The sequence below is a fragment of the Meleagris gallopavo genome, chromosome 2, assembly GCF_000146605.3.
Source record: "Meleagris gallopavo isolate NT-WF06-2002-E0010 breed Aviagen turkey brand Nicholas breeding stock chromosome 2, Turkey_5.1, whole genome shotgun sequence".
Classification (NCBI taxonomy): Eukaryota; Metazoa; Chordata; class Aves; order Galliformes; family Phasianidae; genus Meleagris; species Meleagris gallopavo.
Window position 1 is genome coordinate 76,577,613 of NC_015012.2, and position 13,950 is coordinate 76,591,562.

At 42.2% G+C, this 13,950-nt stretch overlaps 1 protein-coding gene across 12 annotated transcripts in view; it reads left to right on the forward strand.

The window, feature by feature from the left end:
* SNAP91 (synaptosome associated protein 91) overlaps window positions 1–13,950 on the forward strand; it is a 71,215-nt gene that overhangs the window by 823 nt on the left and 56,442 nt on the right. For 8 of the 12 annotated variants that reach the window (XM_031552546.1, XM_031552545.1, XM_031552547.1 and 5 more), the window contains exon 1: window positions 7–211. In XM_031552546.1, the coding sequence (XP_031408406.1) occupies window positions 82–211 (130 nt within the window). In that variant the 5' untranslated portion in view covers window positions 7–81. Of the gene's footprint in view, window positions 1–6; window positions 212–13,950 lie in introns of those variants that run through there. The other 4 variants (XM_019613129.2, XM_010707668.3, XM_031552543.1 and 1 more) reach the window with 3 other exon arrangements.

Here is a 13,950-nt window from a genome sequence, read left to right on the forward strand (position 1 = left end):
CGGCCCGCAGCCCGCGAGCCCCTTCCCCTCGCGTGTTTTCTGCCTCTGCAGAGCAGGCAGCGGCACTAACGGCAACCGAAGATGTCGGGTCAGACGCTGACAGATCGCATCGCAGCTGCTCAGTACAGCGTTACGGGATCGGCCGTAGCCAGAGCCGTCTGCAAAGCCACCACGCATGAAGTGATGGGGCCCAAGAAGAAGCACCTGGACTGTAAGCATCCCTTTTGTATCCTCAGTGAAGACCCGGGGCTGAGCTTGCGGCCCTCTGGGATGTGGCTTTGGGCTTTCTGGCTTGCTACTGTAATCCAGCTCGTGAGTGGAAAGGGCTGTGAAAAATCTCCAGGAGATGATGAGTTATTATTGCATTTCTTCTTGTATTGCATAATACCACTCTTTCAGCCATTTTTTTCCTCTTGACCTCTTGTTTTTCATCTAGAAAGGCAGCGCATAGCGCACCTCGCAGAGCACAGCCCCAGCCTGGGAAGGGGGTCGTGCACATGGTAGGATGGCACGTGCCTGCCGCTGCCTCCCCCTGCCCTGGTGGGGCCTAGCAGGAACAAATAAATGCTTTGCCAGAAGTATGGCCTCTCCATAGAGGCCTTCTGAAGAGGTTAGGTGATTGCATAGTGGTCAGCAGTATGCTGTGGATTGGAACGGCCTTTGGAGAGGGTAAGAGCAGGTGCTGAGGTCTTAGACATCTGATAGCAGCTTTGTGGTCTGCCTGGTGGTTTCTGTCATGTTTTATTGAGGATGGCTAGAGGCTTTGTTTCAGAGATTTATTGTCTGTTCTGGACTCGCTGTAGCTGGTTAATGCATGAAACAAGGTTGAAGTCAAAATGTTTCTTAAAAGGCAATGAGCTTGTTATGCTTTGTCTTGACAATTCCTTCTTTTCAACCCACTCAACTGTCAGGCCCTTCTTGGAGACACCAAGGAGTTAGGATGGTGAAGGTACTTAATTGTATGATGATAATTGGCTTTGTTCACCATAGAAACTGTCCAGCTTTGGTTGCAAGATATCAACAGCAGGTTTTAATGATGCCTGAAAGTGCTTTTTCCTTTTTTTTTTTTTTAAATGCTTGAAACGCATGATAAAAAACACTCAAAGGAGAAGATAAGTTCTGTATTGTATCAAGAAGTCTCTTGGTTACTTCCATTATCAAGTAATGCTGGTGCAGGTGCATGCAAACACAGTTCTGATGATACTATATTTCTTCAAAGGACGTAGTATTAGTTCTGGAAAATAATTACAGATTTTAGTGCTAATGATTTCATGGCTAGCCTTTTAGGTGGAACACAGCATGTCAGCCTTCAGCCATGTCCAGTGCTCTGTGTATATGGCAAAGAGATGCTGAGTGTATTCTCAGCATGTTTGTTGATGACACCAAGCTGAATGGTATAGTTGACCCAATAGAAGGAAGGGATGACATCCAGAGGGACCTGGACGTGGTCAAAAAGTAGGCACATGGGAATCTAAAGAGGTTCAAAAAGGCCAAGTGCAAGGTGTTGCACTTAAGTTGAGGCAATCCAGGTATGTATATAGGTCAGTAGAAGAATTCATTGAAAGCAGCCCTGTGGAGAAGGACTTAGAGATTCTGTTGGACGAGAAGCTGAACATGAGCCAGCAGTGTGCCGTTGCAGCCCAGAAGGCCAATTATATCCTGGGCCGCATCAAAAGAGGGGTGATAAGCTTGAAGAGGGAAGGAGTTGTTTCCCTCTACTCTGCCCTCATGAGGCTCCATCTCAAGTACTGAGTCTAAGCCTGAGACCCCCAGTACAGGAAGGATGTGGAGCTGTTGGAGCTGGTCCAGAAGAGGGCCATTAAGATGTTCAGAGGACTGGAGCACCCTTCCTATAAAGAAAGATTGAGAGAGTTGGGCTTGTTCAGCTTGGAGAAGAGAAGACTTTGGGGAGAACTCACTGCAGCCTTCTTGTACTTGGAGGGAGCTTACAAGCAGGAGAGAGTCTGACTATTTATATGGTCTGATAGTAATGAGACAAAGGGGAATGGCTTTAAAATATAAAAGGGGAGATTCAGGTTAGATATTAGGAATAAAGTTTTTACTCAGAGGGTGGTGAGGCACTGGCACAGCTGCCCAAAGAAGCTGTGGATGTCCCAACCCTGGAGGCATTCAAGACCAGGTTGGATGGAATCCTGGGCAGCCTGGTGTGGTGGGGGGAAGCCTTGCCCATGACAGGGATTTGGAACTAGATGAACTTTAAGGTCCCTCCAACCTAAGTCATTCTGTGATTCTGATTTAGCACCATTGACTGAAAACTGACTTGAGCATAAACTGTTGTTAACATAGATCTGCTGTCTTAATGTCATGTAATCTCCCCTGTTTTCTTGTATGTTAGTAAAAAATCTTCTGATGAGTGTAGATAATCCACAGACTATAAATTTCTTGGTTATTGATATCGCCTGTGTTGATATTTGGTAGCTGTCGACACCTCTCAATCTGTAGGCTGTGTATGGCCAGTCCTACTGTGTCTATTACTAGAAGCTTTAGCTTTAAAAGGGAAAAAGAAAAAAGCTTGGCTCTTGTAATTAAAACCATGCTGTGTCTATGCAATATTAATGTGTATATATTCTACACACACATGTGTATGCATACATCTGTAGAGAAGTAAAAGTGCTATCTGGAATAGGTAGGATTGAAGTGAGAAGTGTGGTAGAAATAATTTACCAGTGCTATAATGAGGTCTGGAAAAGAGGTCTAGAAAAAAGGTCTGCGCTTGGATATTGATTGGATATTATTACTTCAGGAATGAGACTGGGGGAGACTGAAGCCTGTAGGGTTCCCTGCCATTTCCTGCCCACCTACATGTGAGATACCCATGAGGAAGGAAGGAAATCACTTCCTTGTGATTGAAGAAGTCCTTGTTCATTTTATCTTTTGTTTTCTAGGCTGTGTGTATTAGTTGAGCATTTAACTATCTGGGATCATTAAAGACAGAATCTTGTCAGTGGGAGATGCACACATTCAAAATTGCGGGCTATAAATGAAAATCAGGTTCATATTTTAGAAGATAAAGTATTCTCAGACTCTTAAACCTGAGACATCTTCTCAGCACTGTGAATTGTCAAGCAGCTCTTTGAACTCTGGCATGTATCTTGTGAGAAAGTGTCAGGATGGGCCTGGTGCTGTAATGAGAACCAGAGGCCCAACCCCTGGCTGCGTGCAGGAAATGCTGTGGGTAGGGGCTGTGCTCCAAGTTGTGTGGCTGGCTGCATTGCTGATAGATAAGTAGAACAGGAGGGCCAGGGGAAGGGAATGGAAGGCAAAACTTACCTTAAGTTCTGAGTTGAGGTGTGAAGGATTTTGACAATGAAGGCTGTAGGTACTAGAGACGATATATGAGGTGATTGGAACAGTGCGTTATTAAAAGTTGTAATTCTACTATCAGCACAGTGGTTCTGCGTCCTTAGGGATCGCTTTAATTGTGTTTAGTGTCTTGGGTTGTGTGACATGACACCTGGCTGCTACCTGCCAGTGTCCCGCTTAGCAGCTGAGCTTTGTAAATGAAGTGGAAAGGTCAACCAGTGAACACGAGTCCTGTGAGGATGGGACACGATGCCTGTCCTCGTGTATTCTACAGAAGGCATTAGCTCTGGAGGTTACAGAAAGACAGTGGGTGGTGAGATGTGTGGAGGGTTTGGTTTGGTTTCTTTTTAATTTTTGGTAAATAGCGCTTAAGTAGAGGGAAGTTGCTCTCAGGGTTAAAAAGCATGATTTGAGTGTGAATCCATGTGCACGAGGAAGGGGGGAAAAAAGTATAATGAAGTGTTTTGTGTGAACGAAAGCTAAGCTGCTTCATGCTTACCTTGGTGTGGCTTTCTGTACTTGTTCAGCTTACAAGTGCAGGCTTTGCTGTGGATGCTGCATTGTGGCTGTCCTTTGGCATGGACTCTGGGTGCTGCACAGACTTGTTATGTAAGGAAGAAGTACCAAGTGTGAATAGGCTGCTTACATTCATTAGTAACATTTACCACTTTTTTGAATTCCAGCTCTCATACCAGTAAGAACTTCTGCTGGAAGTCATACAATGAACAAATTCCCAAATGCCTGTGGGGGGGAAAGAAGCATAAATGTAGGATGCAGTGACGGTTTGGGGCCAGGCACTACAGCTAGCACATCAGAGCTCTGATCCTTTTGGATTTAAAAACTGGTATCGCCCCTCCTGTAGTTCCTTCATTCCAACAGAGGCCTTTAAGTTTGCACGGTGATATTGATTCGTCTCCCTCTGCTAATTGTGTTGCATTAAATAAATTGCAGTAAGATATGGCAAGTGAGGCAAGCACTCAGATGGTTAGATGAGGATTAGCAGCGTGGTTTTATTTATGCATTTATTTTTGAAGCAGTGAAAAAGGCTATTGAGGAATTTGTGGATGTGATATATATACGTTAAGGATACATGAGATGTGGTCATTCAGCTGTGAGGGCGACACTCATGCACAGCACAGACGCTTCATTCTCAGTGTTGTTATGAAAGCTGTGCTAATGCTTCGCTGGGGGTTTGGTGGTGGGGCAGGCAAAGCAAGCATCCAGTCTTAAATGATGGTGGCTCCGAAGGCATAAACAGGGAGAAGTTTTCAGAGAAAGGATATATCGTGACTTTCAAATGTTAAAACACATACAGATCCAAAAAAAAAATAAAATGAAAGGAGCTCTGTTCAGACCTACTTATAAGGATTTAGCTGAGAAACAGACCAGTGATCTGTCAGTTAGGGAAGTGAAGTGGAAAGCAGTGAGGCTGTTACATCTGTGGTTGTTTGTAACAAGTTCCTTTTTCTGAAAAGGATCTGAATAGTTGGAATTTTCCTTATCTTATGTTGTCAGTGAATTATTTTGCAGCTGGAGGAAGCTCTGGAGTGTCTAATATCATGTCTCACATGGCTTAGAAAGACCATGTAATGTCTCCTGATTTCCTCAAAACAGTTTTTGTAAGATCGAAGCCCTTCCGGGGGGCTGATCAAAAGCTGGGAGTTTTCATGAAATGTGGAAGTGAAGATGAGGATCAAGATGGAATTTTCTGTGACTGTGGAGATGACCTGTGTGCATATTGCAGAAATAGAAAAGTATTTGCATCTCAAGTCTAATTTTGCCTCTTTGTTTGCGGCTGACAAAGGCTCTGAAAAGAGATATAGTTTAAATCCTGTTGGCAACTGAAATGCAGGGCTGGTGTCAGTATTTTGCTTATACGGGTACTTGTCTCTGAAGGGTTTTTGCCTGTATCCTGCAAACTGTGTGGATAACCTAATGAGTTTGAATTAAGGTGGTTCTAATATTGAAAGAGAAATGGTGATTTACCAAAAGCAGTGGGCTAAGTTTTCTTCCCAGGCTCAGTAAAGAAAAAGGTACAAGGTACTACTATGTATAATTACATAATTACGTATCTCTAGCTGAATGGCTTTTGTGCTGTCTTCAGTTCCTTGCATCAGTGCCGCTGTCATTAAACGAAGTGTGTATTTCAGAAGCTGTTTGCTGTTGAGGTGGTTTGGAGAGTGTTCCAGATCTGTTGGCACTTGTGGTCTCTTACTGAAAGGAGTAGCACAGACATATGAGCTATGCTGCATTGCTCTGCAGTCTAGGTGATGCTTTGTCTGGATGGCTGTGGAATTATTCTCAAAAAATTGTCAAGAAGTGAATCTCTGCACAAACCAGGCTTTATCCTTCACACTCTACTAATGAAATCACTACAGTATAAGATACAATGAGATATAAAAAAAATAATTTATCAGTTTCTATACTTATGAAATGGCTTTCAATGAAGATCAGTTTTAGTACAATGTCTTGTTTTTGTTGTCTCAGCTCGGATATAGTCTTCTATAGAATTGTGAATTTATTCTTGTCATCCCAATGAGTCTCTCTTTCTCACCAGAAAATAAACATTCAAAGCATGCGATTCTTTACTTTAGTAGGCCATTCAGTAGTGGATAACAGATTAGCACCTTTTTCCCCTGAAAGTTGTCATCATCACTCTGTGGTGAATAGCACTCTGTTTTTGTGGACTTAGCTCACGTCCTGTCTCAAAACGGTTTTGTAGACTTGCTTTAGTTGAAGTTGTGTAGATCTCTAAGTAGGAGTGCAAACAGCTGTAATGGGTAAGGGAGCTAATAAGAAGTCTTAGCTAGTCTTGAACATTCCTAGGACATTACCTCTGTTCCCATCCTTGCCTCATTTAAATACTGTTTTTGAGGCATGTGTACCAAGAGAAGGTTTCCCTTTTAATTAAGGTAAGACTTGGCCAAGTAATAATTCTTAAAAATATGTTTGAGCCTGGATAGAAGCTTGAGTTTGAGTTAGGATTCAGAGGAAGAAACATGATCAAGATCACTCAATTTTGTGCATCTAAACTGTTCTGTCTTCTTATGGTGCAGTGACTAAGGAGAAGGACAGGAGACAGAAGAGTGAGTAAATAGGGTAATATTAAACATCCTTTTATCCAAACAGCGTAACATGATAAAGTTAGATTCATTAGTCCTACCCTCCCTCCCTATGGCTTTTCTGCCACTGAAGACATATTCTTAGTCTATTTTCAACAGTCAAGATCCTTCTGTTAGAGATGCTTTGCCAAGGTCATGAATGACCAATTCTGGGACAGGTTGGGCCTTTCTGCTGTAATGACTTCTGTCAGTAGAGCTTTATAATGCAGCAGTCATGCCTTTTGTGCTTTCTTTGTGGTCCCTAGTTCCTGAAATAGTCAGTACGATATGGCTACTTTTTCTTTATATAAATGAAGCCTAGTATTTTCTGATTCTGCACAGATGAAAAAGGTGTGTGGTTTTTATTTTTTTTTTCTTCTCCTGGAAGAGCAGAGCAATAATACAGTGACCCATCCAGCCTTGGGCTGCAGTGATTGACAAAAGCAATAATTAAAAAATAAAAATAAAAATCTGTTCTTTTATTTCCTGTTGTTTGACTTGATCTGTGTGTATGATTTCTTGACCTGGCTCTTAAGTTCATCTTCTGTATGCATCTTACCTGAGCCTGTCCCACTAGTGAAGACTTCTGTGTAGTGTTCAAGAAAGTACTCTGGTGGAGTGGTCCCGTGTGTTTCTTGAAAGATCCTCTGACGTGCTTAAAAGTAGACTGCGGTCGAGATAACTCTGAAGGGCACACAGAATTTTGGATGCTATTGAGTGCTTATTGCTGGATGGAGAAAATGGCAGTGGTGGGTGATACTTCCCCACCTGGTGTCCTCTCCTATCTTGAAGCCTACTGGCAGGTTGATGAGCTGCTAGTCTTGGAATTGAGAGAAAACTGTAATCAAAGAGAAGAATTTGTTGTACTATTAGTCTCTCCTTCTGAGGAGGTGGTAATATAGTGGAGGTACACCTGCATATGGTGCTTTTCTGCTCGTTTTCAAGATACTTGAGATAACTGACACGTTTTGCACTTCACCTTTCCTTCAGTCTTGGATGTCCATGGCAAGGTGTTGGCAGCAGGGTGTCTGCATGGTGAGAAGAAACTTCCTGGGCCAGATACAGCCACCACAGACCCATTGTAGGACGTGGCTGACCCCAGAAGCTGAGATGGATGCACCTCTGGGAAAATGCATTTAAGAAGGGGCAGGAAGTGCTGGACAGGCAGTGAAAAAGTGAGAATCAGCAAAGGGAACACCAGCGTCAGAGGTGGAGCAGGAGGCTCATGGTGCTGCTGGATCAGATATCCCCTGTAGCCCATGAAAGAGACCACCTTTCTCACATAGGTCACGCCTGCAGCTCCTCTATTACCAAAACTGTGCCATGTGTATCCCCTAGTCCTCAAGGAAAAAAAATGGAAGATCTCCCACAGTCAGTTGCAGACATATGGTATTGCTGAAGGCATCCCTTAGTCTTTCTATAGTCTAAAGATGAGTCAATTGTACCAAACAGTATCATTAACTTAACATGTGCTGTTCCTTTTTGGAGCTTATTTTCCAGGCACAGATCAGAATGTTGATAAGGGCGGAAAAGGACAAGTTCTGGTGTGTGCATGGGGAAAATACCACAGACACAAAAGAAGTCACACCAGTAAGCGTCTGGTGAAACTTGAATCATCAAACTTCAATACACAGCATGCAGATTAGGAACAATATTCTGCCTGGGTTTAAAATACCATGAAAACTGAACAGCAAGGACTAAAAGCAAACTGGGAAATCAGGGTCAGAGTCTCAGCATAAGGCTTCCAATGTACAGAAAAAAGTGGGTCATATAGCATTAGTCTGAACCCTGAACTCAAATGATATGGTATAAGAAGCATTCCTAGGATCATTGCAGGCACTGATCCTTAGCAGAGGGTTTGCAACAGTATTTTTGTTCCTCTTTGGTCAGTAGTACCAGTAAGATTGCAGTGTGAAGCTGGTAAGTGAACACTGGAGTATCCCACTTCTTCAGACTCAGTATAGTTGCTTAGCTTCCCTACTGGCCAAAATTTTGCTTGGATGAAGGCTTGATGGCTTATACAAAACCTGAATAAAACCGATGTTGCCAACTGTTAGAAGGCAGTACTTGGCAGAGGCTAGCTTGTCACTTTGTGGGGTATGGCTGTGTCTGCTTTTTCTGAAGTCTTGCAAACCACGTGGTAGACTGTTAAAACTGTTTTTAATACTTCTAATCTTACTATTTTGATTGTATTTAATTCAGTCACAAAACATTCTGAAAAACAGTATGAAGTAAGTTTTGAAAAGGTGGGTTCATAGAATCACAAAATTATACTGGTTGGAAGGGACCTCTGGAGATCATGTAATCCAGCCTCCTGCTAAAGCAGATTCCCTGCTGGAGGTTGTAGAGGAAAGTATCAAGGTGGGTCTTGAGTATCTCTAGAGAAGGAGATTCCACATGCGCTCTGGACAGCCTGTTCCTGTGCTCCATCACTCCCGCAATAAAGGTTTTCCTCATGTTTGTATGGAACTTCCTTTGTTCCAGTTTCTGCCCATTGCCCCTTGTTGTGCCGTTGCTTACTGGGCACTGCTGAAAAGACTCTGGCCCCATCCACTTGACTCCCATCCTTTAGATACTTATAAGCATTGGTAAGATCCTCTCTCAGGGCGGACTAGAGGGGGAGGATCACCTGCCTTGCCCTGCTGGGCATGCTTTTTTTAATGTACCCTGGGATACCATTAGCCTTCTTGGCCACAGGGCTACTACTGGCTCATGGACAACCTGTTGTCCACCAGAAGCACCCAGGTTCTTCTCTGCTGAGCTCCTTTCCAGTCGATCAGTCCCTAACCTGTGCTGGTGCATATGGTTATTCATCCTTAGCTGTAGAACTCTATACTTGCCCTTGTTGAGAAGGTTACTCTTCAGGTCTCAGTGAGTGTGTCAGTTGCTCCTCCTGGCTTTGTAACCAGCAGTCAGTTTATGACTAGTAGTCAGTAGGCTGCTTGCACTCATAAAAATTCTCCTCTTCAGGTTGTGAAACTGATTTTTGCTGCAGTAATTGACAGTTTTAGTCCACCAGAGAGGCAATGTACCAGCAGCCTAACTAGTTCCACGGAGGGTATTGGATGTCAGCCTTCAAGACTTGACCATATCACCGTGAATATACATGGAATACGGTGTTTTCTGTGCAGCTGGCAAATGGTAGAATCCACAGGGCATCTGAGGCTTACAGCTTATTAGTAGGCACAATATAGCAAGAGACAGCATACTTTATTACTACTGACTCCCAGACTAACCAAATCTAAATACCCTCCTGTTCCTCCTCCCTGTCCAGGGTAATGTGATTTTATGCTTTTTTTTTTTAGATTGTATCTATATCTCATTCTAGTTTAATGAAAGGAATTGTATGCTGAGAAGTCCCTATGTCATGCTATTGTTGTGTTTTTTTTGTAACATAATTTGGCCATTTGAGCTGAGACATTGTGTCAGTTGATTGCCTTTGCTAGAGTCTATTTTCTAGTTATTGATAAAAATCAAATGTGTATGATATTTCTTGCTTTGGGGAGGAGGAGGGGGATGGTGTGAGTATACAGGCATGGTCATGGTTGGAGGCCACCAAAAAGTATGCTGTGCTTCTAATATGAACTGAGAACTGCAAGTTACTACCAGGATGCATCTGCAGCTTGAGGATAACTGGTGACAATCAACCCTTTTTTTTTGGTTGCAAGCCAGTTTCATTCCTACTTAAAGAAGGAATGAAAAAGAAGACATGGATTTGTTTGTTTGTTTGTTTTTTCCCTTCCCTAGCTATTTAGGAGATGAGGATATAGCTGAAATGTAGAACGCTGATAAGGGCAGATTCAAAGAGGCTGGTGTCTACTTGAGCTAAGATTGTTCTACCATCTCTTTAAAGGACTGGAGAAACATGTCCTTTCAAGAAAGTGTCTTAAACTTTGCACTGTGTTAAAGAGGCAGGACAAACTGTGGCATGACTACTGACAGTAGACTTGATCGCTTCAAACTGGATCTCGACTTGGCATGAGCATGGATGACATGGATGACATAACGGCAGTGGATGCTTCCATAGCAGATGGTCAGCTGTTAGCCTGCAGAGACTGGCAGGCTCTTAGTGCCTTTGGCATAATTTCTTTGTATCTCTTAAGTCTGATAGTTTACAGAATGTTCTAAAATGGTACTCTGTAGAAATGAGAGGAAGACATGATTGCTCAAAACATGAATAAAACATAGTGCCTTGTCGCCCATACTCTTACAGTTTATTCAAGTCAACAAGTTTGTGGGGAGGTCCTCAACATAAGACGTAACTGATCTTGCCATAATGCAAGACTTCTCTAGCTAGAGCATGCATCTTTACATGTAATTAAAAGAGCCCTTATAGATGCACTTAAGTGGGTGTTCAAACTGTTTTTAAAGGAACTCTTTCACTTCTCATTTTAGAGAGTGTAGGACTTGTATGAAAGGGGGAAGCCAGCTGGCCTGTTTCCTGGCTCTGAAAGCTGCTGTTTCTCATTATGTGGAGGTTGAATATAGACACCGACTTTAAGAAATCATTACATTAGTTCTCTTTGAGTTTTAAAACCCAACCTTTTCAAATGGAGACTTGGGTTTGGATCTTACTGCATGACTCTGGAATCCAAAGTGCAATCATAGTGCCTATAGCTCTTAATCCGAGTTTCATAGCTTCATCCAAATGCATTTACAGGGAAACGTACATTCTGCTAAGGGGCAGCAAGCCAGAGGAAGTCAGCATATCTCATGTGCCAGTATTTGAAAACAAGTACAATTTATCACGAGTCAATGGTTCATTTCTAGCTTCTAAAACAGAGCACAATTTTCATACGTGAACCTTGCCTGTGACTTTCTGATGTGTTTCTTCATTCTAAGCCATGGTGAGTCTCTCTGGTTATGCTTAGCTTTATGCAAATATTCTTTTGTTATTTGTGAATGGCAGGAATATTACCAGGCAAAAGTTACAGTGTTTATGATACGTGAGGGCAAAAAACTTCCTGTTGTTTACTTAGAAGCTGGAAAATGCTTAGGCAGTATTATGAAAAGTTACCTTTCAAAACCTCAACTCCACAGTGTGCACAGGAGTTTAATTGACACTTCCTGGTATTTCAGTCTAGAAATCTGCCTCTGCATGAAGGTTTGTTTTCTGGATTTAAGCCTGCATGACAGATTCCAACTTTCTCACTTCTCAGTACTTGATAAGAGACTTCCACTGCCGGTGGCAAGTGCATCTTCCAGATATGGTGGTGGCTTTGAACTGTTAGATAGCAACTTATTGCTGTCAGTTTATTTTAAATGCTAGTAGTCCTAACTGCATCCTCCTCTCAGGTGGATATTCCATTGAGATTAGCAACTATTTTTTTTTTAAGCATTGAGAGATGTGCAGTATGTGAAAAGCTTCAAGCTGCAGAAGCAGAAGATTCTTGTTAAACTGCTATGATGCAAGGGAATGATCTTCAGGGAACTGGATGTTTAGTTTCATCCTGTTGTATTTGTTCTTTTATCACAGAGAGGTTGCTCCTTCTAACCCTAAAGGATATCAGCCAGCTTTCTAAAACCTCTTTTAAGGTGCAGCACTCATATATAAGACAGCCTTCTGCTTTTAGAAAGTCTTGCTGTCTTTTTATTTGTTGCATTGCAGATGTGAGACAAAATGGATTGAAGTGATTCCATTGGTGTTAAAAATTACTTGCTGATGCAGCTGTGCTTCAGTGTGCCTCGAGGAGAGTTGCATGCTGTTGCACTGACTACATGGGTGGGTTTGCATCACTTGGTATCTATTTCCTTTAGGTATGTCCACGTATCCAACAAGACTGTCTGCACAGTTGTGAGCATTTCATTTGCAGTTCGGAATTTCATCCCATTTTCAGCTGCTGGTGGCTTGTCTGTTCAGTGGAGTGTGAGGACTCTGGTCTTACTTGTTTTATTTTCAGGCGTTTTACTGAAGGTTATATCATCATGTGACACCCATTGAGAAGTAGCTGGACTCCAATAAGAATCCCACTGAAGCAGCTGAGAACATGTGGCCTGGATACTGAATACTAGGCCACACTAGTCAGCCACTTGGGTTGCCTACTCAGCTGACCTTTTTCTAGCATTCATCAATAGCTAATATACATGGCACTGAAGTTGCTTGTATGTTGTCTAATCTCCGCCCTAGGTTTTTAATCTTTCAGTACACAGAAGCTAAATAATGCAGCTAAAACATCAGGCTCCTTCCAATGTATTTCAAGGCTAATTCACATTTGTAGTGGATTACAAACTGCTTTTTTGGTCTAGTGTAATTTACACTTCTACAGGCTTATTCAAAGCAAATGCTTTTTCTGAGGAAGACAGATCATCTGAGGGTAGAGAGCACTAAAGAGAATTTGTTCTTCTCAGCATAAAAATGACAGCAGTGTAGCAACTCAAACAGCTTGTGCACCATGCCTCTATTGATTACCACTTTCTGCCAGGTATGATTGGGTTTTAGGATCACCACATGTAAAGGCTAATTATAAAAGGCTGGAGGGCAGAAATTACAGCAGATGACCCCATACTGATGTGGCAAACACACTGGAAGAAGAAGGATTGTGTATTTGTGGTGTTCTGGCTGAAGGCTGCTGCTGGTGGTTATTGATAGTCCAGTAAACAGCCAAGTGATAGGAGTTACAAATTGATATAACCAACGCTTAATGTTAGGTGTTATTCACCCTCATGGAAGGATAATCACAGGCCACAGCTGGAGTCCTGGTATTCAGTTACAGCAGTAAACTTAACAGAAAATTTGCTAACTTTTATCCTCAGAAATTATCTTGCAACAGTACATTCCCTCTAAATTTATTTCTGTGTATCATGCAAGATCTAGGACTCTGTATAGTGCAGTACAGTGACCAATGGGTTGATGGCTTTAATGCTTGCATGGATGGAGAGAACAATCTTATACTTGACAGGAAATCAAATAAATGCTTTGAAGGCTTGGGAGAAGATTGGCTGATGCCATGGCTTTGTTTTCCTTCTCTAACTGAACGTGCATTTTGGTTAAGGCTTCCAGATTTGAACTGGTGAAGGAGCTGGCTTGTAGAATGAGGTATGAGTGTTGCCATATGTGACAAAAATTATTTTTTTATGCAAAATGTTATTGGTCAAGTGGTTAGCAGAAGGCGTTCTCCTTCTAATGGCAGTATTTTTTTTTTCAGTATGCCATATTAAGATAGGCTGTGGAATGGCATTTCTCCAAGGCAACTACTTTTGTGAACTAACCTTATCACTTGATGTCCACCAAATGCAAGTGGCATTTTGTATATTTTAAACTATTAAAAGCTGCCTGAGAAATGTAGTACAAAGGCGATGTGTTGCTCAGCTGCTATTTGTGTAAGTCATTAAAATGCTGAAGTGATGTGTTCAGCTCCAGAATAACTTGATGTTTCCTACTGAAACAAGGAAAACTCTTCAGTATTTGTCTTTGGAAAAGTGTGTGTATTTATTGAACTAGCTGTGGATGGAGTCATGTGGAGAGAAGGGCTGAAATTGGCATTCAGGAAGAGAGGAAGGGGAGATGGGGGTAGAGATTTCTCCT